We start from the raw sequence: 26,064 nt of genomic DNA on the forward strand, positions 1-26,064 counted from the left end.
AAATCAGATGTGATTTTTGGTTATTATTTTGTTTTTGCTAATTAAACATTGATCTAGTCCGGTCTTCGAAAGAGAAAATTAATCTCGTCCATGCACACCTTAAGATGAATTTTTTTTTTCTTGTTTGCTTTAGAACTTGAGGCGTTTGAGGTTCAAAAGAAGTGAATCTTGGTTTTGAGGTTTGAGGTTCAAAAGAACTGAATCTTGGTTTTGCCTCAAACTCGTGGTTATCCTTGTTTTATCATGTTAAATCCTTATACTATATAAGAACGAGTTTAGGATTAGATTTCAACCGCAGGGGTGAGGCTATTTTGGGAATGTGAGAGTGTTTGAAGAGTAATTGGAACATTGAGTACAAGTCATTATAGCTTTAATTTCACTATAATTACTTATATAACCTTTCAGACATTTAAGATTAGGGGCATGTTTGGTATGTTACAATGTTTGGTGCCAAGTTGAGTATCAAGTACAACTGAATAAAGCTTGTGTTTTGATAGAATTACATAAAAGTCCTTTTAATCATTTATTATACTAACATCCAAGCCTTCCAATTTCCTGAAACCTTTCTCATCCGTTAAGGAATTAATTGGATGTTTACATAATTGGATTTTAATTACAATTAATTAACTTAATTATTATCTGAACAATCATTATCATTTTTATGTCCCCATGTTTAGCCGATACCCTTTCTTCTTTTTCGGTTTCACCTCTTTGGTTTTATTATGGCTATTAAATATTTGGTGAAATGCATAGCTTTTCCTTTAAATTGATAAGAACGAGTTTAGGATTAGATTTCAACCGTAGGGGTGAGGCTATTTTGGGAATGTGAGAGTGTTTGAAGAGTAATTGGAACATTGAGTACAAGTCATTATAGCTTTAATTTCACTATAATTACTTATATAACCTTTCAGACATTTAAGATTAGGGGCAGGTTTGGTATGTTACAATGTTTGGTGCCAAGTTGAGTATCAAGTACAACTGAATAAAGCTTGTGTTTTGATAGAATTACATAAAAGTCCTTTTAATCATTTATTATACTAACATCCAAGCCTTCCAATTTCCTGAAACCTTTCTCATCCGTTAAGGAATTAATTGGATGTTTACATAATTGGATTTTAATTACAATTAATTAACTTAATCATTATCATTTTTATGTCCCCATGTTTAGCCGATACCCTTTCTTCTTTTTCGGTTTCACCTCTTTGGTTTTATTATGGCTATTAAATATTTGGTGAAATGCATAGCTTTTCCTTTAAATTGAGGTGAGTTCTTTGGGTTTGTCTTCTTCGATTGTAGTTTTTTTTTTTTTTTTTCTGATGATTGGTTTATTCAAGAACTCCATATAGTTTGCCTTTTGATACTTCTAATTCCAAAAACTGATTAATTGTATTGTTTTCTTTAGTAGATCCCAGAGATTCTGTCTCTGGTCAAAGTACAATTTGAGATAATGTTGTCACTTTCTAAAATAATTAGAAAAACAATTTTATCATCTTCTCTTCCTCGGCCAAGGTATTATCTCTTTATTTAAGTTAAATAACCTTATTTCTCATGAACTTTCTCCTATTGTTCTTGACTCCAGGAATCTGTTGACTACATTCCAACAGTTATGGTTCAAGTAGTTATTTTTCATGTAATATGATTTGGAATTCAGCTTGTGTTTATTTTAATTGAGAATTTTATGATTGTAAAATTTATTAACTTAGAATTTTTTACTTCATTGAAACTAAAAAAGAAAATTAATCATGCTACATAGTACTAAGATGTCATTTGCACTCTATTTGCTTTCCATGTTATGATATCGTTCTTGTATTATACTGTTTATATAGTTTCAAATACAAAAAATTTGCTTTTTTATGCTATCTAAAAGAATTTGTAGTGGAACTTGATAAGTTTAAATGCTTTAGCTACAGCACCATTTTGATTGCATTGTATTAATTCATTTACTCATAATTGTATGTTGTACAATGATAAATATGTTTCTTGATTTAATTGAAGCAACTATTATCCATAGTTCAAACGAGTCAATTAAGTAGAGATGTTATATTAGATACTTATACAAGTAAACATTGGAAAATATCATTAAGCAGTTCCTACCTATAGTTTGCAATTCGAATTCATATCAGAAATTTCTTCTGATTTTAGTTACCATTTTCTACAATTTCAAATTTAGAAAATATTATTTGCACCAATTTTTTTATAATCAAGATAGTTTCAATTCAGATCTTTAACAATTATGCAGATTTGAACTTATTTATGAGATTATAAAGAAATGCCCCTAGCAAAAAACACCAAATCTGAATAGTTTCTACAAAACTTTGAAAAAGACCATTTAAGTTTCTTATCTATCTATCATTTTTGGGCATTATTATCTCTATAAGAAACATGTGATTAAGTCGTATTATGCCCACCAAATTATATAAATAGTTAGTCAAAAATAAAATTATTTTAGATTAGATTGGACGCAAAGTGATTGATGGATAAACTTGACTTGATAATTCAGGTTGAGCTTAAGTCGATGGAGAAATCAGAAGCATTGCTTGAGGGATTTTTCACAAACATATATAGATTCGAGAGATGAAGGGTCCAATTGATACTTTAAAATGTTTTATCATCTTGGATAAGTTTTAGGAGAGACTTTTTGATACTTTTCAATTACACTTCAAACATTCTTACATTTTCAAACTACCCTTATCTTTGCAGTTGAAATTCAAACATAACCTTTGATCACAACGGATTCTTATATAGTATAACGATAAGGATGTCTCATTGCACATTATTTTTATTGACTCACTATGTAACTTATGATTTTTCTATTAAAATCACATGATAAAATCATCGTACTTCAGGTCCTATACCACAAAATATTAAACAATAATTATTAATTATCTTAAATCACAAGTACCAAATTCCCGCGCGTCGCGCGGGCCGTCCCTCCCTAGTAGTTACTATATAATTGTGTTGTGGCTTCTAAGGATTGTCCTGATGTGAATTTTATAAGGATTAAAAATGATTTAGATAGACCAAGCTGGCCAATTTCAATGTTGGGTCTTTTTTACCATTTTCCGCCTGCTTTTGGCCAAAATCGACAGTATTATAACAATCTATACGAAAAAGTGCAATTTAGGTTGAAAATTTGTTGAAATTCTGCCACCAAATGACGGTAGCCGGAGTGGCTATTGGGATAAGACGGCGGTGCACCACCTGAGATTTTTGACAATTACTGAGTCCCCTCAAGTTTTGTAAATTACATCTACCTCCCTGGTTTTTACTGTTCATGTAACAATATAGACCTAATAGTCTAAATTTTTCCTCAAAAGTCATAAACTACCATTTTTGTACGATAACAAAACAAAAAGTACTTTGTCAATCACCTTATTTATATACTCAAGTAATTCCATGTCAGAGTCATAAAAATTGTTTCTCACAACCCGTATGTTAAATTCCACGCAACACTGAAAAATTGTTCACCCCTTCAGCAAAATTCTATGGATCCCATGAAATGGTCAAGCTTATAATCAATTGCCCATGTTTGCATAATCTTCAGTATAGGATGCCAAGGTTTGGTTCCACACAAATCCTTGTACACGAGCCACATTGTAGCCATCAAGGAAATCCTCAGGAGAGTTTTCTAGGTTTGGATAGAATGAATTAGGCTTAAAAGAATAAAGTCATCCTTATGACTACTAAGATCTTTAAGAAATTCATCTTGCCAAAACCAAAATTCCATTCGCAACCAATTGTACCCCAAACTTCAAATCCAATGTTGGAGACCATATCAAAATAAATTAATCTAGCCTGACTACTAAGCGTTGTTGAACACATGTAACTGTTAAGAGCCAATAAATATTTAATGAATGTTTATATATTATACCAACGTGCAAAGATTGGCTTCTCTTAGTGTACTTTGTGTGCTTATTTGTATAACAATTTGCAAATATATGAATATATATGTAACATACATGGTCCAACAAGGGTGGTATATTTTACTCACTGAACATAGTGATGCTTACCCCACCACTTTAACATTTTTATGTAGTGAGCGAGTACGTTTTACGAGTTTATTGCGGATAGTGATTGGAATTGGTAGAGCTAGATTACTATTGGAAAGCTCGAATAATGATTGAATAGATATTGTTTTTGAATTATTCATGTAATAATGAGCATGTATGGCTCAATAGACAAGTTAATTTGTCATTTTATTATCTTTTGTTGTAGTGTTAGACATAAGTCCCGCACTAACTATTTATTGCTTCCGCAAATATGATGTAATAGTGAATGATACCCTATACCCTCAAGAGCTACTTCTTGAAGATACGGCGGCTGTTCCATTCTGAGTAAGATGCAGGCTTGGGGTGTGACAATTTTAATGGTGTCAAATGTGAGTCCCGGACTACTATTCCTACTCCTACATCGAGTTTATGAAAGGAAAGGAAATGGCTTATGAACTTGGGTCTCTTGGCTACTAAGTAACTGGGGTTAACTATTTGGGACTAGTAAATTTTGATTTAAAAGTTATTTGGGTCAACTCTTGGACTTGATTTGTGATAGTAAGTATTTGAGTGAATCTTGCATGATTTCTGTGTGAGGTGAGTCTAAGTCATTGAATTATGATTTTGACTACATAAGGGAGTATAAGGAACTACGTGTCACATACAGGCTCCATCTGGAATTCGAGTATAACCAAACTGACAGTTTGGATTGTGATGGATTTTGTAAGGATGCAAAGTCCTTAAGTATGGGTGAATGTGAGGCTCGACCTACTATTCATAAGGAGTAGTAGTCCCGCGTTGAGTTTGTGAAAGGAAAGAAAATGGTTTAAGGTCTTGGGCCCTTGGCTTCTGAGTCATTTGGATTAATCATATTGGACTAGTGAATTTTGATCCAAAAGGGATATGGGCCAGCCGCCAGCTCTTGGATCCAAGCCTTGACCATATCCATACAAAACCGAGCATGTGGTGACGTAGTATTCCGAGCATGTGATTTAACTGCAAACAAAACAGAACTTTGGTTGCACAGCACTGTATGCAGATTTAGCTATACTTGTATACATATGATGTTTCTAATGTTTAGATAAGACCAAACTTTCATTATTTCTTGCCTCTAGACATTTTGTAATTGGTTGCACTATGAGATTTAGACTAGTCTCTGTTTCTATCCTTTTTCGGCAAATCCAGGGAGCTTAAAATACAGAGGGAGTTTGCTGTTGCAAGTAAAGAAGAATAGAGAATAGGAGATTAAGAGAGAGGAAGCTAAGGTGTCGACTACTGAATAAATACGTGCCAAGCTTGAAGCCAGAAAGGGGAGAGATGGATTAAGTAGCATGGGAAAGGGAGTGTAAGTTAGAGATCTTGAATTTAAATCCTCTCACTTAAACTAAAAAAGAAAAAAAAAAAAGAAAGAAAGCTTGAGGCCAAAAAGGTCAAGACGATGGAAATGAGAAAGTGTAATATATTTTTCTTCAAAAATATTTCACCAATAATTTAAGTGGACAAATAGACCTACCTTGCATTACATTTTGGGTAAGGGTATCAATTGAGTTAAATGAACCAGGCTTTGGCAAGGTCAAGCCATTTGGTTGGATTAATGTTAATGATTTTTTTATGAATGAAGGCTAAATGCTTACAATAAATTGTAGTGTAGCTTTTCCTGCACACCAGCCATGCGTAGCATGACTCACTAGACAAGTCACTAGATATTGAATATTTTCCAAACGTTATTAGTAAAACCTAGACTTAGTTAATTAAGGTGTTATCACATTAAATCAAAGCACATTAGTGAAGAGTTTTGGCATGTATCTTTATTTTATATTTGTTTGAAAAATGCGATGTATATTTTACTCTAGAAAGATGTGATGGATCACCAATTAATGATACCATTATCTTTGCTATTATCCCTTTGTATGATTGCAACATTAAGTACATTAATTATCTGATCCTTTTGTTTGTCCCAACTAATCCTGCATAGATCTCACCTAACTGATTTCCTGGTGTGGCTTGTATCTATTACTGTTTTAGCCGTCCAAAAAATTTAAATTTTTCTTGCGGACCCCTTTTCCAGCTTGAAAAACAAGCTTTTCTTCTTCTTCTTCTTCATGACTCCATTTTGGCACGGCGAAATGGAAATTTTCTTTCTTTTGGAAGTGCAAAGCTCGTAATTTACTGTGAAAGGTAAGCAAAAAGATGCACAATTTACTGCAAAAAGCAGAAAACAAAGAGTATGAACCTTAAAGATCCATTCAGAACCCGTTCCTTCTTACACTGAAAATGTTTTGCAAAATATTCTAGTGTTGCAAGAGCTTAAGGGAGAAAATAATCCAAGAGAGTAGGGAAAAGAAAAATACTAAAGTCCTTGTTTTCACTTTCCTGTGCAAGCAATCTTGCTTGCGTTCGGAGATTTTAGGAAAGGGACATCGAGTAAAGTCAAGAAATAAGACAAATAAACTTCAGAATTTTAAATTTAGCAGCTTTTTTTCTATTTTTTCCCCTTTCTCATTCTCGTCTTTTAGTTACAAATTGGGTGACTTTTTGGTTCTATTACATTGTAAAGGACTTCATAATTGTCAAACCTAAGGAAAGGACTCAAAGGATCATGTTTTGAATCATTCTCTTCAATTTTACCTCCGGTCCCTGAGTGTTAAAAGATACATAATTATTTATAAATGTATTTGTTGTGATTTTTTTATGTTCTTTTTTTTTTCTTTTATTATCTATCCAATGCGTGAAATGATGATTGTTTATGACATTCTGTTGCCTAAACCTTATTTATTCAATTTAATACATTAATTATTCATGATTGTTGTTCCTATTTAGAATCACAAATAAACTAGTATCAACTTTCACTTTCAATTAAAAACTCCTACCACTTTCAAAATGGAAAAGAGGAGGGCCTAAGAGTCCACCTTAAAATCTATCTCTAGTTACCTGATTAATGTCCCTATTAGGTAAAGAGGCTTGCACTCATTTTTCCCCCCTCTGGAAGTTGCATTTCAATTTATCTACAAAAGGTGGCACTTGGAGGAAGCTAATAAGTGTAGTAGGGAACTCAGAAGAAGCAATAGCAAACCAATTGATATTTCTGAAGGGAAAAGCAAAGATGTATATACTTCCAATTGAGCAAATAATTGCCTTCATCTTGAAACATTCTATCTCATTACTTCTTTGTTTCCTCTTCACTATCTTTGTTGTCAAATGGCGAAATTCCACTTCAAACCCCTCACAAAACCTTCCCCCTTCCCCTCCAAAGCTTCCCATAATCGGAAACCTTCATCAACTCGGTTCAATCCCTCAACGCTCTCTGAAATCATTAGCTCAAAAATACGGTTCCCCAATGCTGCTTCATCTAGGCAGTAAGCCAGTGTTAATTATCTCCTCCCCTGATGCAGCTGAAGAAGTCATGAAAACACATGATTTAATATTTGCCAATAGGCCTAAAGCAGGCTTTGCTGGAAGGCTTCTCTACAATTTCAAGGACATAACGTTTGCTCCCTATGGTGAGTATTGGAGGCAGATAAGAAGCATTTGTGTACTGCAGCTTCTAAGTCACAAGAGGGTTCAGTCATTTCGAAGCATAAGGGAAGAAGAGATTGCACTAATGTTGGAAACAATTAGAGAATCTTGTGCTTCGTCTTCAGTAATACATATAAACAAAATTTTGGCAACACTTACGAACAATATAGTTTCGAGAGTTGCCATTGGGAAAAGGTATTCGGGAGAGGAAAGTGGGAGCAGGTTTCAGGAACTCTTTGTGGAATTTACCATGTTGTTGGGTGTTTTCAACGTTGGAGATTACATCCCATGGCTTGCATGGATAAATAATGTCAATGGCTTGGAAGCAAAGGTGAAAAAAGTGGCCAAAGATTTCGATGAATATTTGGAAAAACTTCTTGAGGAGGGAGTGAAGAAGCAGGACAAAAGAGGAAACAATAATGGTGGTGATGAGAAACAGCAGGAGAATCTTGTTGATGTTTTGCTTGAAATCCAGGGAACTGATGCCACCAGTTTCGCTCTTGAGCGAGATTCCCTCAAAGCCATCATCATGGTAAAGAAAATTAACTTTCTTCTGATTATCTTCCCCGTTACAGTTTTATAGTTCTTTTGTTAATACGTAAGTTTGTCAGTGTTTGGTCTGTCAATGGTGAATTGCATAAGTTTTTTTTTTTTTTTTTTTTTTTGTATAAAATGCAAATCTGATGGGCATTGGATTTGAGCTTTGGTTTTCTAAGAATTGATTTTCGAAAACTCACACAAATCACCTAGGAAAAATAACAAATTCAGATAAAGAAGTATAGCATCGCCTTATCTCACGTGCAGATTTGTTGAAGTAGTACAAACATTTTGTTGTCCGCTGATTAGATCGTGACACCATCCTGGATATTTCTATGTCTCCTCATAATGGGATGATGCTGGAATATTTTTTCTATTCAAACATAAGTTAACTGGCTTTCACCATATTTGCAAACACTTTGAAACAACCCTAACCATTTACTACAATTTTGAGATACTATGTGAGCCAGTTGATGCACTCTTTTATCTTGGTTGTGTGGTTTTGGTCCCTATCGAATGATACAAGCAATGAGTTAAGAATAGAGTGAAAAGCAAAAAATTAACGACTTTATATAAAGGTCCATGGTTGAGTTAGTTCGTCCATTAATTTCTTTGTCTTCTAAGTAGGTATCTAATCCTTTTGAATATTTTGTACAATAATTGAGTACAAGTCAAAAGTTTTAGCTGTACAAACTATTCTTATTATAAAGCATAAAATAACATAGACAAGTAGAATAGCAATATAGTCTTTATGAGGTAGGTCCCTATGACGTATAACTGAAAGAACAAGCAATTTTGAGTTTGCAATCATGCAAACACCAAATTTTTCTTCAAGGAATCAAAATATTAGTTTTCATGTAGCTTGTATCGGAAATTTGACATAGAACTTTCTATGTCCCGATTTTATTATCATTATTTTTGTTTTTGCAGGACATGTTTGTTGGTGGAACTGATACTACATCATCGCTGCTGGAGTGGGCAATTTCAGAATTATTAAGAAACACAAATGCCATGCAACAATTGCAAAAAGAAGTGAGACAATTCTTGGGAAGCAAATCATGCATCCAGGAAGATGATTTAGAGAATCTCCATTACCTAAAAGCAGTAATAAAAGAGGCTCTTCGTTTGCATCCACCAGTTCCATTACTTGTTCCTCGTGAATCAAGCAAGGCAGTCAAATTGATGGGATACGATGTAGCTGCCGGCACTCAAGTGATTATCAATGCTTGGGCGATCGGAAGGGACCCAAAATTGTGGGAAGCTGCAGAGGAATTTCAGCCAGAGAGGTTCTTGAATAGCTCTTTGGACATTAAAGGGCAAAATTTTGAGTACATCCCATTTGGTTCTGGGAGAAGGAGCTGCCCCGGTTCTGCATTTGCTATGGTTACAGCTGAACTTGCACTTGCAAATTTGATGTGCAACTTTGATTTTCAATTGGCTGGTGGAGCAAGACCAGAAGATTTGGATATGACTGAAGCACATGGGATCGTTACACCAAGGAAAGTCCCACTTCTGCTAGTTGCAAGTCTACCTAATTAGGCACTTCAAGATCCAAGACACCATGTTGGTAGATATGTGTATATTATTCTATCTTGTCACAACTTTAAATTTGAGATGGAGTTTGATGGGGAAAACTTTTAAAATGGTGAAATATTGCATTATCAGTAGCATTGTGTCCTTGTATGTAAAATGTGTGATTTTGACACAGTTATGGTGTAAGGTCACCAGCTCATTCCGGGGATTTTGGATTTGTTTGGGATCATAATGGTCTATAGGGCGGACTAAATGATTTTTTCTTGGGTAAATTACTCATAACCTACTGTACTTTTATATGACACCGGATGACTATCCTATGATTCAAAATATCTACATAACTCCCCTCTATTGTTTTATATAAATTGAAAATTTAATGAAAAATGATCTCTATAATATCATTAGTTGAAATACTAAGATTACGCTTAATTAAGTACTAAATTGAATATGGGTCCAGAGATTTTCATAAAATCATGAATCGATGCAAAATTATACGGAGTTAAGTGAATATTTATACAAAATTATAGTTATATGGAGTTATGCGAATATTTATGCAAAATTATAGGGCTTGAGTAGATATTTATACAAAATTTTAGAAGGTTAGGTGGATATTATTATTTCATTACACGCACTTTTAGAATGTGTCTCAGTCAATCGTGGTAACCAGAGATGTTTTACATTTATTTTTAACTTTATATAAAATTATAAGAATTTATGTGAGTATTTTGGAACTTTAGGTAGTCATGTGATAGTATGCAAAAAATACCAAACTACGTGAATTATTAGTTTATAAAAAAAAAATTGACAACGAAAACTTTCCAAAGAATTTTAGTGCGTAAAAAATGTTACTTTTAGAAAGGTATTGACATGCAAGGTACATGAATTATTAGTTTATGAAGCGTACAATTACATACCACAATATTTAGATGTTTTGCACAATCCGAATAAATATACCGTGTATATATTTTACCGATAATCAGCTTGTAATTGAGCCATATTTATCCTTGAAAGTTCTTTTTATTTAGATGTTCGGCATTTTTTTTCTGGTGATTGTGGCCATATTTTCCGAATTCTATCCTTGTTACGTCCTGTTTCTGAGATCGCTTGGCGATTAATTCTATTTGCAACCAAGTACACGCTTTTCCGCGGACATCTTCTACGCCATCTTGTTCTAAAAAAGGTACTCATTACTTCTTTCCAACTTTCTTTCTTACCATTGTTTCTCACCATAGCACAAGTCTTTTCTTGTCACTGTTAGTTGAGATCTTGAACGAGTCTCTTATGATGGAGCAGCATCCCAACCTCACTGGCAAGATGCCATGCAAGCAAAATTGGCTATTTTGCAAGCCCATAATCTTGGATTCTCACTCCTCTTCCTTCTGACAAACAACCCATTGGATGCTATTGGGTTTATAAAATAAAACGCAAAACCGATGGTCCTCTTAAGTGATATAAAACTCGCCCTGTTGTCAAAGGATATACTCAACTGGAAGGTGTTGATTATCATGGCACTTTTTCTCCCATTGCTAAAATGGTTACTGTCCGTTGTTTATTGACTTTAGCTACTGCTCGAAATTGGTCTCTTCACCAGCTTGATGTTTACAACGCTTCTCTTTATGGCGATTTTCATGGAGAATCTTGTATGTCGTCTCAACAAGTCATTGCATGGTTTGAAACAAGTTTCTCACCAATGGTTTGCCAAATTCTCGATCAATAGCTATCCAATCTATGGGTTTTGTATAATCCAAGGCACATTATTCTTTATTTATATGTCAGAAAGGCACGTCATTCACAACTCTATTAATTTATATTAATGATATTCTTATAGTAGGAAATAATTCCACAGCTATCTCTGATATTAAACATTTTCTACACAATCATTTCCGAGTCAAGGATTTGTGACGGGTGCCGAATTTGTTTAGTAATAAATTACGTGCTCAAGAGAATATAAATTTGAGAATAGCAGAGAGAAGGATCATCTCCACGGAGATTGGGGAAAATTTGTTCTTTTTAGAGCAAGATTTAATGGGGGAATTTAAATAATTAAAACAAACAATTAATTCACACTAAGATAATTAAACAAAATTAAGCTAAAATTAAATCAATAAATAGCAAAACTCTAGCAAAGGAGTAACTTTTAGAGACGGTTCACACAACTGATCCTTAGTGCAATAGTAAATTCAATTATTCATTGATAAATTAGTTATAGCTATCAACAAGTTCTTACACTCAGCTCTTTGTTACTTTAATTTGTCGATAGTTAAGGTACGACCATTTACTATTTTCTTAATCAGGAGATATCCCTTGATACGATCATAGGATTCAATCTCTCAATTCCAGTAAAAATTAGAAAAGCTTAATTCTAACCAACAAACACACTACGATAGTTTATTTAAATTAGATTGTGTGTTTTTCTGACACAAATCCAATCATACCAATCACTACAAGGATTAAAATAGCCAAATAATTATGAATTCTGCTATTTTAATTCGTAGTAGATTATCTAGTTCAATCAAATATTGAGCCTTCGATATTCAGCTAAACATAGCAATCATAAGAAATTAATCTAAAAAGCACACAAATACTAATGAATAGAAGAAACAATAAAAATTAATTCGATCTCACAAATGCTTATAGAACCAAATCTTCAAGTTATCCCTTGACTAAAAAAAGAATTTAGTTGCTTTTCATAGAAATGACCCAAGCAAAAGTCGATGTACAGTCAAAGAAAAAAAAGAGAAAAATTTGAACCCTACTCTAATGTCTTTACCTAATTTTATAACTATCTAAAACATATCCAAGTTTCTCTAGGAAAAGAAAATAAAAAGAGGAATAAAAGAAGAATAATAGTTTTCTAATCATGATGGAAGTCCACATATTGAAAAGGATTCTCATTTGCAGTAAGGAATTCGAATTGGAATTAGAAACATCCATGCCTGACAATCGCGAACTTTCTGAACTTGCGCAAATTGGCGCACCCATGACTAATTGGGTAGAAGTCTTTTGAAAAAATACCACTTTAACTCCTTTTCATTCCCAATTCCTATAATTAGCACCAAATGTAGAATTTAAGCAGAATCCATTAATTAACACAATATTTAACTAAAATAACAAGAAAATATCCACAAATTCAGGCACTATTATGCACCCTATCAATTTGGGTGATTTGAAAGACTTCTGGGCATCGAGGTCTCTCGATCAAAGAAGGACAATTTTATTTTGCAAAGAAAGTATGCTTTGGACATTTTGAAGGATGGAGTATATTTGGGAGCTAAACCAGGGGATTCTCCTGTAGAACAAAATATTAAATTATCAGATGAAGGAAATTTACTTAAGGACCCATCTCAAGATAGACGACTTGTTGGACGTCTGATATATTTGACAATTACTCATCCGATATCACATATTCAGTAGATGCATTAAGCAGGCTTATGCATGCACCTTGGAAACCCACTTGGAGTTTGCTTTACGTGCACTACGTTACTTGAAAAATAATTCAGGACAAGGTTTGTTTTTTCCCTTTCAGAATGATCTATTTTTCAGTGCATTGTTACACCAAGGAAAGTCCCTCTCCTACTTGTTGCAAGTCTACCTAATTAGGCACTTGAATATGTTATGTTCATAGATATTCTTATCATTATGGCTGTCACCTTTGACTTTAATTTCACGCGGGGATTCATTCAGAAAACTTTTTAAATGGTGAAATACTAATTTGTGTTTGCTTGTGTAGTATAATAGAGATGGTTTTTTGAGTTTTGAAAGTGCTATATAGAAAATGAAAGGATACTGAAGTTTCAGAATATGTGAATATATTCTTGAACATTTCTAAATAGCAAATATAACAAGATTCAAAAAAAAAAAAAATCTTGTAACTAACTCACGGTCCTTATCTTTGTGCTTTGCTAATGGCAATCATCAATCATGCACTTGAGCTCTTTATGATATATATTTGAAAGTAGCTTGTGATTGAGGACGTATTATCCATGTTTTATCTTTGTTATAATTCTATTTTAGTTCGTGATTGACGTCAAGTTTTCCAAATTCGGTCCTTGTTAAGTTCCATTTCTGGGATACCTCGGTGCTTGATTTGAAAAAAAAAATACAGTTTAGCCCGATTTTATCCATGAGCTCGAGTTTGCATATGAATCTGATCACAAGTCAATAATTGGTTTGGAATGAAAAATTAATTTAGAAGAGGATCTATTTATTGACAACACAGAAATTTGTAAAATTTGTGAAATGACTAAAAAGGGAAAATCACCAATTTGGTCCATGAACATTTTCACTTAAACCAATTTTGTCATTTACTATTTTTTTCACCAATTTAGTCCTCAAACAATTTTATTGGGTTCAATGTAGGACTTATTGGGCAGCGTCACCACATTTTATGTATTTAGCACGGCGGGTTCGGGGTACATTTGGAATGACTGGTTCGATTGTCTAATTATAGGGATTATAACAGCAACTTTAATGCGATGAAGGAAAGAAACCTCTGAAAATTGTGAGAGAAGAGCTCATAGAAATTAGGGCAAGTCGCTGAACTTGGATATTTGCAAGTGAAATGCAGCTAAGGAGAAACTTCGATGACTCCGCCTCAAGTTTATGTAGCAGACAACTCAAACCTGGATAGTCGAGTAAGTGGGCAATTGACAGGAGTGAAGGGAGAAAGGGTAGAATGCTACAATAGGGATGAGGTTGTACTTTGTCACTGTCGTGAAGAATGTAGAATTGTAACTTTGCAGACATTGGCGAACCTAGGTAGAAGATTTCATGGATGCATAAATTACGTGGTAAATTTTTGCAATTAATCATGACATATTGCTTGTGTATTTTGATGTATTATATATTTTACTACAACTAATGGCTAGAATTAATGGTCATTGTAGAGACTGATTAATCACATCAGCCCCACAATCAATTTATTCCACTAATTAATCGCCCACATGCTAAACACTGCCATCGAAGAAGTTGAGAAGAAAATGTTGAACTAATTTGGATCTGATGAAAGTTTATCCACATCAGCCCCACAGCCAAGGATAAAGTACAAACACATCAGCCCCACAATTTGATGAAAAGGTTAAACTAAATGCTTGCCACAAACAAACAAAAAGCAATATAGCAGAAAATGTTAAACTAAGTAAGATCTAACAAAAGCTTACTCGACATTGTTGCCAGATCTGCCATCAATGCATTCCATCGTCGAAGACACGGATCTGTTCATCAATCCCAATCACAGTTTTCTTAAATTTTCATCTTTATGAAACCCTACTTCTCTCTCAATTTTTAGAGGTTTTTGTCCCATCTAAAAGTCTCTATTATAATCCCTATAATTAGACAATCGAACTAGTCATTCCAATTATACCCCTAACCCGCCATGCAAAATACATAAAATGTGGTGGCGTCACCAATAAGTCGTACATTGAATCCCATAAAATTGTTTGAGGACTAAATTGGTGAAAAAAACCATGAAGGATGAAATTTGTTTAAGTGAAAAAGTTAAGGGACCAAATTGGCTATTTTCCTGACAAAAAAATTTTGATTTGCATACATTCTTTGGGATGAGTCATGAAGAAGAATTTGTTATTAACGGTACAAATTTTGATCAAGACAAAGAAATTTTTTTATTTTACTTGCGGGGTGGATTCTCTTATTAATCTTTTCATTAGAAATTGTGAGGCTGGAAACTTTTGTGGTGGAAATAATTGGCAAAAAGAAGGTTTGCCTTGGTTGCTGAAAATTTTGTGGATGATTATTATTTTGAAAAAATATATTGGCTTTGATGGTGGGCTTGATTAACTAGAATTGACAGCTACATTGTATGCATAGTACAAGGCTAATTTGCTTCCATATGCAAAGATAAAATTGAGGATCAACTGCAAATTGTAATTGCATGTCACCTACGTCGCAACAGAGTTTTACATACAAATCGTTGGCCACGACGATGGTGAGTTTGTTTTAAAAGGGACAATGTTGACGATATTAAATCAAGATAATTACTATGTTCTTGGTTAATTAGGTGTTTTAGTTAAATTGGGCTTAAGTGTTATAAGTGGTATAGGAATTGGTTTCACAGTTAATTTGGTGATTGAGTTTGTATATGTATGTGATAGTAGATTCCAATATTACGTTAGTTGATTAGATTGGTCGTTTTTAAAGGCCTAGTGGCCGGTTGGTTAGGTGTGCAAAACAGTAGTAAGAATTACTTATACTATATAAGATTGAGTTTTAGTGAAAGAGAGGGTTGCATTTCAACCGCATAGGCAGGGATTTTTTGGAAATGTGAAATATTCTGGTGTGTTTTACAAGCTATAGGTACAAGTGAGGGAAGCTTGTGATTAGGTATATTATCCGAAATACCCTTATTTATAGACATTTAAAACTTTATGTTGTTCAAACATTTGGGTATTTATGGTATATGCAATTAATCTGCAACCATTTGTTGCTTTTGGTACAACACACATAAGCCAGTGAGTTTGTGAAATTACTTAAATGCTTTGGATGCAAGTTAAGGAAGCCTGTATTTGGGTATATTTACCTTTTTTTTTTGGTTAGCAACGATACATTTGTATAACCTATTCTATCCTAATCTAGGGAGAGGGGGAGCCTAAGGAAGCCGTGGCTTAGTGGGTGTATAAATCCAACTAGACCAAGGGAGTGCTATAGCACAACCCTTGGATTTTTTTCGCTGCTAATAAGGTTTAAACTGTCACCAACAGCCCAAGGAGGAACTTAAGTTCCTTCCTGGTGGCCATTGAGCCATTGGCCCAGTAGTTCTGTATTTGGGTATATTTACCGACCTAACCCCGTTTTAGTGCATTTAATTCAAGTTTTCATTCACGAGGCATCAGGCTATTGGTGGAATGAGCACTTAATGTGCAACCGTAATTGCATTTAGTACAACCTATACATGCTCGTGTGTTAGTGTAATTACTGTAATATCCCTTAACTAACAATTAGTGGGGCTTTCGAGCCGCTTCCTGTGTCTGAAACGTTTGCTTGGTTGCTGCACCCTCATGAATGCTAAGGCTTTGGTCGGAACCCATTTCTTGCTCATTTATCTCTGAATTTAACGGCCATAAACGTGGGTCAGTTTACTCCCCTTTGCGCTTCAGTGCTTCAGTTTTCTTTTTTTGTGTAATTGATGAAGCAATCGCCTAGAAAGGAAGACAGGAGCACGATCGTTCGTGCAAAGAGCAACAAAAAATGAACAGTGCAATTCAATTGAGAGGAACTGAACAGAGCAAGTAGTTGAATGGATAAGGCGCAACTCTCAACTTAGACATATTGCAGGAAAACCGAAAAGTCCAAGGCCAAGTATTTAAAACAGCAGATACAAGTACTACTACTATAACATTACTATTGACATTTGTATTTTACGGAAAAAAAATTTTTTGGCGGTTAAATTAAAAAAAAAAAGGAAGAAAAGAAAAGAAAGAAATTCGTGCCTCCACAGTCGTCTCTGAGACTCTACCCCAGGTACAAATGGAGCTTGATGGCCAGTAAGAAGACAGAAATGAGAGCAAAGTAGAGCAGGGAATGCACCATTATGGCAGCGCCACTGGTCTGAAGATTGGCGAATTCCACGCACCTGTGGTGGCCGGGAATTTGAAATAGCAGCCCCGGTGATAATAGAACGAACAGTACCACTGCCACAAATATTGGACCCCAGTCTGACGTCTCTTGTTTACTTTACCAGGCAGCCCCGGTGAAGGAAGGATCGAGTGGCCGCTGAAAATGGAGAAGTGAAATAGTATATTAGATTAGATGATGAGCTGCAGTCAGTGGTGCCACAATTTAGGTAGTGTTAAAGATCTCAGACGGCGCACTTCGGAGTTTGGATGGAACGGGGAAAAAAAAGAAAATAGAGCAAACAAACAAAGCAAAGCTGCAATAAGAGTGGATGGGACTTGGGAGAGGAAACTAAAGGGAGTGGCTCAAGTTACTTGGATGCTCTCTAGCCGTCCCATTTTCCATTGCTTACACTTCTTTCATGCACGTGGGGTGCCCACTTCAATTCCATCAAAAAGCTGTAAGAATTGCGTCAACTCAACTGATTCAAACATTGCCTCCCATCAATGTCCCTCAATATAAGGTTTGTTCTAAATTCATACGTACGGGTGTGTGGTGCACCCGTCTGGTCTGATGGTGGTTCAGTCCCTATCAGGTTCCCCCGGCTCAGTTGGGCCACTCCATAGAGTAAGTTTTCCTTCCCCTTAGGAGTAGGAGTAGGCTAGATTAGGCTAGATGTGCCGTTAAGCTAAAAAAAAAAAAAAACTGATTTAAATTGGTTCGTGATTCCACTTCTTTATTAAAATGGAAATGAGAAAAACATCTGTAATGATATCACTGATTTTGATCAGAGTTAACTGGAGGTAGGGAAAAGTGACCGAGAGAATTGGGAAGGGAAGAAACAGAGAGGGAAGGTATATTGAAAGGGATTGAGAAAACTGAACTTGTTCTGTTTGATAGCGTGCCCCATCCGTCCTCTTTTAGGCTTATTTATACAAGATTCTTCCTCTAGATCCTTCTGCGTTCTAACCTCCCAACTGAATGAGCATGCATGCAAGCATGCTATTTTTGGATGTCTAACAGAGTAACTAACTTCTGGATCGCTAACTAACTTCTTAATAAGGAAAGCATAGCAGATACATTTCTGCTAAAAGTATTTATATTATCTAGGGTCATTACAACATCCAACTCCAACTATTAAGGTGAGCTCTCAAGAAAGAAATCTATTTTATGTGGCCACGTAAGGAATTCACAGCTTGCAGTTAAACCGGGGATTATTAGATTGGTTGGTCCTGTGCAGTTACTAATTAGTAGGATGAGTGGGTGGAAAGATTGGCTTTTGCAAGATGATAATTACACACCCTACCCTACGTGTTGTGTCAACTCCACGGCTTTGATGAATTGATGGCGCATTGCTAATTTGTACCGTTACTATTTAAATTTGTGCAATGTTAGGATTTAGGAAGGAAAAATGTTGATTTAGCCTCATCCATTGCTTTGTTTTTTTTTTTTTTTTTTTTCTAAATGCTAGATTTCAATAAGTTATTTTGTTAACAGTATGGGAAAAAATAAGAGAAAAATTTTAGTAGTACTAGTAGTAGATTTGATGTAAGGCTTCCAGTTTTTGAGTTTTGGTCTCGTTGCATCGGCCAATTCAGGAGTATATTAAATTACCTTAAAGCCGTAATTAGCACTCAAATACAACAAGGACATTGAGTGGGCTACAGTACACATCTGTCTCCTGATGCCCTATACGTGAAATCGCTTGACCTGGATTCACTCGGTTGTATCCGGCTTCAATGGGCCCAATATTCTGGGCTGTAACGACTTTTTACAAAACACGTACGCTCAGAACTCTTTCGCGACGCATCCGATCCGTGCTGCCTGGATTGGAAGACTTCGGCCGTTGTTTTTAAGGATAATTTCAGAAACCACCACCCCCCAGCCCCGGACGCCGGGGGCTGAGGTGAGGTTTCTGACACTTTCAAGCCTTCCTTGAGGTTTTAAGAACTATACTAATTTTCCTTGAACTTGAAGTTTTTGTAACAAATCAATTCAATTCAGACAAAAGTACTATTATAACTTGAAGCAACAATAGTCTATGCACATAGCCAGTGCAAGTTGTAATGGTCATAATTTTTTGTCATTTGCAACTACATATAAAAGATACAACTAACGTCATAATGCTATTAAATTATTAGTGTAAGCATCTAAATTTGGGTCAAAAAATTAATCTTTTTATTTTAGTTGATGAGATAAAATTATAAGTGTTAGTGCAGAAAACATACTAGTCTTAGTCAACAAATCAACAACAAAAGGCATAAATAGTTTGTCTGAACACAAGATTGAAGAAATAAGTCAATCAGAAAATTCTTCTATTTTTCTTATCCATAAGATCTACACTTGTCCATACTATTTGACACCGGAGTTCTCATGCTTGACTATTGTTTACTCCACAAGACAACCTCCTTCCCCGTAGGCATCAAAAACCCGCGCATCGCCCTCTAGTTGTTCTAATCAAATTGAGTTTTGGGACCCAGAGTGCTAATATTGCTTATCTTCTCTTCTTTGCCAGTTGATATTTTTGGTAGCGCAATCTTCCATTGCGTAAATTTATTGAGTCATTCCTCCTCCGATTTTAAGATGTTATTTATACCTCCACTGTGTGGATTTTTGTACTAAAATAAATTCCACTCGTGATTTTGCTAATGGCTAGATTCAATTAGAACTAAATGCCCTTTCTGACTTCTTTGTAAAATTATCTGCCTCAATACAATTTTAACATTTGGATTTGCTATTCTTCTGTAATGTAAGACTCAGTGTTTGTTAAGTTGAGTACAATTACGCTTGTGATTAGAGCTGGCAAAAGAGCTCAAAACCCAACAACCCGCCCAACCCGCACATTAATTTTAAAGGATGGGTTGGGTCAATTGGGTTATGAATTTTGTTGGGTTGGGTAAGAACAACCCAACTTATTTATTGGGCGGGTTAGGTTTTTTATTTCAGTACCCAATACCCAACTTGTTTAAAAGTAATTCAGAGTAATAAATACAATATTCCCCAACTATTTGTATTTGGACATGTGTTAATAATTCATTGATTAATTTGTATTCAAAATTCTCATATATATATATAGTTTCAATCAATTTTTTAAATTTTTATTTAAATGTCAGAATAGTTCATGAATTCTCCTCTCATAAACGGGATTTCAACTAAGCTTATGACCCATATTATTTTACTCCCTAATTCTAACAAAAAACAAACAGTTTGGCTAATGGAATTAATAGATATTCCTATAATTAAGAGAATCTTTAGGTGTTACATTTTTCAGAGAATTACAATTATTTTAAGAAAGTTTTTTCAAAGGAAGAGTGTAATAATTGTAATTGTGCGTATTCACATGTTAAATTACGATATAAGATGAGCCTATTAACAACATCGTTAGAAATATCATATTCATAATTAATCGGGCATCCGACAAAACGTTGCTTATTAAGATACAAAACAAGTTAGCATAATCTCACACAATCCCAAATATAAATTCCCCATATAACATGTCATATATATTAAGAGTAGATGTACGACACAAAATCAATATTTTTTAAGGGACACAAAAATCGATAGTGGATCAATGGAAGAGATTATTGAAAAGATTAAGGTGGTGTTTTGTGTTGGGGGGGGGTTGCTATGCTGTTCGTTAAATGTACAATTTATTATCTAAAATTCACAATACAAGCAATATAAAATATTATTCTATTTACGATATGTTTCCAAGGAACTTAAGAAGTGAGTGTGTATTTGTGTGTGTGAAAATACATTTATGTATGTGAAAATGTGTTTATATGTGTGAAAATTTTTTTTTTTGTGTGTTAAAATGTATGTGAAAAAAGTTTATGTATTAATTAATATGTTGGGTCATATTTGGGTCATGGGTTTGAGATAACCCCATACGACCCAATCCAAAGTCAACCTAATCTAAAATTGGACGGGTTGGATATAACCCATTTAAGTGAAAATCCAATATTAACTCGTCCAAAATCTGCCCAACCCGCCCAATTGCCAGCTATACTTGCAATTATAGGACAATCTCACAATAATACACAGAATGAATATATATACATAACTGAGCATTCGGTGATGTAGTGTCCCAAGCATATGGTTTAACTCCTAACAAAACAGAACTTTCGTTGCACTATATAGATTTAGCTAGACTTGTACACATATCATCTTTCTAATGTTTAGATAAGACCAAGATTTCATTATTTCTTGCCTCTTGACATTTGTAATTGGCTGCACTATGAGGTTTAGACTAACATCTGTTCCTATCCTTTCTGGCAAATCCAAGGAACTTAAAATACAGAGGGAGTTTGCTATTGCAAGTAAAGAAGAGCAGCAAAGAGAAGAGTATGAGAGAAGAAGCTAAGCTGTCAACTGCTGTATAAATACATGCCAAGCTTGAATCCAAAAAGAGAATACATTTTTCTTCATAAATACGTCACCAATAATTTAAGTGGGCAAATTTACCTACCTTACATTGCATTTTGTCAATGGGTTACATCAATCGAGTTTTGGCAAAGCCAAATTCAACTCAGAAAATGAATACGAATTTCAAACTTTCAGACTTGGATTTAATTTAGAAGGCTCAAATTCAGCTCATAAGTTTAATATGAGTTTTGGGCTCATATCAGGATTGGGCCAAGCTCATAACCAAGTACACAATTATATATCATATACTCCTTTCATCCCATTGTTAACGTCATGTTTCTACTTTTTTGTTGTCTTATGGCAAAAGTCAAACAAATTTCACTACTAATTTTCTTTTATACCCTTAGTAATAATGACAAGATTCCATCAATTAATAATAAATAATTGCATATGCCCACCACAACACATGCACACTTTCACCATTCCTGTGGCCTTTTGCTTTTAGTTGGCTATTTCCGTGTGTCAGACAATGGGTAAAACTGGAAGAATATAAAAAGTGCAGTTCACCATTTACATAAAAAGTGCAACTCCCGAAAAACGTCCCAAATTTTGGGACGGAGAGAGTATTAATATTTATGAACTATTATTTATATATAAATTATTAATATCTTAATATTATGATATATATAATCTACAATTTTTAATTACGTATTAATATGGGTCGAGTTTTAATTACGTTTGAGTCTAGTAGAACCCAAATTCAGCTCACACTTAATTTGGATCTATCATTTAGATCCAAACACTTTTTGACCCTACTATGAAGTGGCGTCCTCTAATTTATGAGCAGCCTTGAAAATTTCTATCTATATTCTGAACTGGAACTAGCAATTGCAAGTACTTCTTCTCAATACTAGGATGATAGAATGATATTTTCAGTCGGACACTTGTGCAGCATCCTATATTAAAGTACCTCATCCTAAATGGCTTAACTTTTGCAGTTGAACACTGTCCAGTAATTTATGAATCCACTTGGTTGGATTAATGTTAATAATTTTTTATGAATGAAGGCTAAATGCTTACAATAAATTGTAGTGTCGCTTGTCCTGGACACCAGCCATGAGTAGCATGACTCATGAAACCTATGTTTTGAAACTCGAAACGGATAGTGACTAGGCTGACTCAAGAGTCAATGGGTTCAATCAGATTCGGATTAATCTAAGAATCGGGTGACATCATCATAATATTATAAATATATTAATTAAAAATTAAATAGATTATATGTAAAAATATATATAAGTGTATTATCAATATGGAAAAAATGTTCCTTTTATCTCTCTATTTGTATTCTTATACATCCTAAATTTTAGCATCCTCCGATCATAACTCTAATTGAATGTTCTTAAGCTTGAAATGAAAATTGATGCGCCTAAAACTAATTTATGAAACTTGTTTGACAAATAAAGAAATTTATGAAAGCATTTACCACTGTTCAGAAACTTGAGAGGTCAAAATAGAATAATAGAAAAGTTGTGAACCAATGTCTAAATCTTTGCTTCTTTCCAAGTTTTCGGTTTATAAGGAAGAGTATGCCTCGTCCGGTCTTCTTCAACGTTTCTTCTTCTCCAGCCTGTAACATCCAATTTCCTATTATGTTGTTTTCTTCCTTTTTGTACTTTTAATCTTCTAAAATCTTTTGTCTTCTTTTCTTTCCTCACCAAAGAAAACATTAATTTCTATTCTTTATGTTCATTTTTGTCTTCAATTCTCTTCTCATTTCTTTACAATTCTTTTATTTTATTTTTAGATCTTGTTACATTTGAATGCTGGAAGAATTGTAAGTGGCTATGCTGCAGCCACCGCGATGGCCACCACCAATCTATGCTTTTTATTCAAGAACATCAATTTCTATTCTTTAGATTCATTTTTATCTTCAATTCTCTTCTCATTTTCTCACAATTTTTCAGTTTTAGATCTTGAAGATTTGGATGTTGGAAGAATTGTAAGTGGTTGTGCCACCAACACCGTCATAGCCAAGACCCGAGCTTTTTAATCAAGATCTGCAGATAAAATCATCAGAAGTCAAAAATTGGAAAAAAAAAAACTGGGATTTTTCATTTTTTGGGTTTCTGGTCTAATCGAGGTTTTGATCGAGTCTTAGCCATGCAATTTTTAACACAAACTCGAACTGGATGCTTTGCTGGTTCCTGGTTCATTTGGTCGAACTAGTCCATTCGGTCCAATTTTAAAAACAATGCACGAAACAAGTCACCTACAGAAAACTCGAAAACATAACAAACTATTTCGGACGTTAGAAGTAGAGATTGAATATTTTCCAAACGATATAAGATAAAACCTAGACTTAGTTAACTAAAGGCTTTATCACATTAAATCAAAGCACATTACTGAAGAGTTTTGGCACGTATCTTTATTTTATATTGTTTGAAAAATGTGACGTATGTTTTACTCAAGAGAGATGTGATGGATCACCAATGATACATTAATTATCTTATCGTTTTGTTTGTCACAACTAATCCTGCATAGATCTCACCTAATTAATTTCCTAGGATGACTTGTATCTATTATTGTTTTAGTCATCCAAAAAATTTAAATTATCTTGCGGATCCCTTTTCCAACTTGAAATACACGCTTTTCTTCTTCTTCATGACTCCATTTTGGCAATGGCAAAATGGACTTTTTCTTTCTTTTGGAAGTGCAAAACTCGTAATTCACTATTAAAAGTAAGCAAAAAATGCACACAATTTGCTGCAAAAAGCAGAAAACAAAGAGTATGAACCTTAAAGAACCATTTAGAACCCGTTCATTCTTACACAGAAAGTGTTTTACAAAATATTCTAGAAATTCCAAGAGCATAAGGGAGAAAATAATCCAAGAGAGTAGGGGAAAAAAAAAATACTAAAGCTGGCTTTCACTTTCCCGTGCAAGCAATCTTACTTATGTTCGGAGATTTTAGGAAAGGGACATCGAGTAAAGTCAAGAAATAAGACAAATAAATTTCAGAATTTTAAATTTAGCAGGCACATACATGAGGTTCCCTTCTTTTCACTTTCCCTTTCCCATTCTCATTTTTTAATTACAAATTGAGTGACTTTTTGGTTCTATTACATTGTTAAGGTTTTCATAATTGTCAAACCTAAGAAAAGGACTCAAAGGATCATGTTTTGAATCATTCTCTTCAATTTTACCCTCCAGTCCCTGAGTGTTAAAAAATACATAATTATTTTAGAATCACAAATAAAATTAGTATCAACTTTCAAAGGAAAAGAGGAGAGCCTAAGAGTCCAGCTGAAAATCTCTAGTTACCTGATTATTGTCCCTATTAGGTAAAGAGAGGCTTACATTCATTTTTTGCCCCCTCTGGAAGTTGCATTTCGAATTATCTATAAAAGATGGCACTTCGTGGAAGCTAATAAGTGTAGTAGGGAACCCAAACGAAGCAATAGCGAACCAATTCACATTTCTGAACGGAAAAACAAAGATGTATATGCTTCCAATTGAGCAAATAATTGCCTTTTCTTCAAACATTCTATCTCATTACTTCTTTGTTTCCTCTTCACTATCTTTGTTGTCAAATGGCGAAATTCCACTTCGAACCCCTCACAGAAACTTCCACCTTCCCTCCAAAGCTTCCCATAATCGGAAACCTTCATCAACTCGGTTCAATCCCTCAACGCTCTCTGAAATCATTAGCTCAAAAATACGGTTCCCCAATGCTGCTTCATCAATAGCAAGTGGCGTCCTCAACTTTATGACCAGCCTTGAAAATTTCCTATCCATGTTCCGAAGCGGAACTAGCAATAGCAAGTGCTTCTCAAATACTATGATGATAGAATGCTATTTTGAGTTGGACGCTTGTGCAGCATCCTATATTGAAGTGCCTCATGCTAATGGCTTAACTTTTGCAGTTGAACACAGTCCAGTAATTTGTGAAGCCATTTGGTTGGATTAATGTTAATAATTTTTTATGAATGAAGGCTAAATTCTTAAAATAAATTGAAGTGTAGCTTGTCCTGGACACAAGCCATGCGTATCATGAGTCACAAAACTGGTCACCTATAAAAAAGTCAGAGTGAAACATAACAAACTATTTCGTTGGTCAGAAAAAGATATTGAATATTTTACAAAAGTTATTAGGTAAAACCTAATTAACCTTTCTTTCTTTATTTCTCGAATCAATGTGAGACATAATCTTTTACTCATGAATCTAACAAATCTCCCCTTTCATGAGTAACCCCTCACATTAAACCCAAATTTATAAACTCTTCTTGGATCTCACTTTAATACTAAATGCAATCTCACCTTATCACTTAAGATTACCTCTTCTCCCAAACACGGATCCACTCCTCTTCAACATCTAAATTGTATTCTGGACCTCTGCCAACCTTTGGCTTCTTGGTCTAATACTAACCGGACCCATTGCCAAACCCATGTTGCACCTGGTACAACACTAGCCAAATTCATTAGCACTTTGGTACTTCGATCCACCATCAAGAAGAGAATTCACCGTTCCAACTCTTAAAAGAACTCACTTGCCCAT

General features: G+C 34.4%; 2 protein-coding genes across 2 annotated transcripts; one reads left to right on the forward strand and one right to left on the reverse strand.

The window, feature by feature from the left end:
• Positions 1–6,884: 6,884 nt before the first annotated feature.
• LOC113737742 (tabersonine/lochnericine 19-hydroxylase-like) lies at positions 6,885–9,749 on the forward strand. Its single transcript, XM_027264924.2, has 2 exons — positions 6,885–8,037; positions 8,973–9,749. Exons 1-2 carry the CDS (start codon positions 6,928–6,930, stop codon positions 9,579–9,581), a joined length of 1,719 nt encoding a protein of 572 aa, XP_027120725.2. The 5' UTR covers positions 6,885–6,927; the 3' UTR covers positions 9,582–9,749.
• A 7,280-nt stretch (positions 9,750–17,029) lies between these two features.
• On the reverse strand, positions 17,030–25,304 carry LOC113737743 (uncharacterized). The gene is made up of 2 exons (XM_072083968.1): positions 25,141–25,304; positions 17,030–17,262 (listed from the first exon to the last, which is right to left on the reverse strand). The coding sequence occupies exons 1-2, from the start codon at positions 25,302–25,304 to the stop codon at positions 17,043–17,045; spliced, it is 384 nt and encodes a 127-aa protein (XP_071940069.1). The 3' UTR covers positions 17,030–17,042.
• Positions 25,305–26,064: the final 760 nt, after the last annotated feature.

This window comes from Coffea arabica, chromosome 3e (genome assembly GCF_036785885.1).
Source record: "Coffea arabica cultivar ET-39 chromosome 3e, Coffea Arabica ET-39 HiFi, whole genome shotgun sequence".
In the NCBI taxonomy this organism is placed as follows: domain Eukaryota; kingdom Viridiplantae; phylum Streptophyta; class Magnoliopsida; order Gentianales; family Rubiaceae; genus Coffea; species Coffea arabica.

Coding starts and splice junctions, on each gene's coding strand:
- LOC113737742 (XM_027264924.2), top strand. CDS start 6,928: ATGTCCCTATTAGGTAAAGAGGCTTGCACTCATTTTTCCCCCCTCTGG. Junction 8,038..8,972: donor CCCTCAAAGCCATCATCATG/GTAAAGAAAATT, acceptor TTGTTTTTGCAG/GACATGTTTGTTGGTGGAAC.
- LOC113737743 (XM_072083968.1), bottom strand. CDS start 25,304: ATGGATAGGAAATTTTCAAGGCTGGTCATAAAGTTGAGGACGCCACTT. Junction 17,263..25,140: donor TGGGAAGCTTTGGAGGGAAG/GTGGAAGTTTCT, acceptor TGCCTGGTAAAG/TAAACAAGAGACGTCAGACT.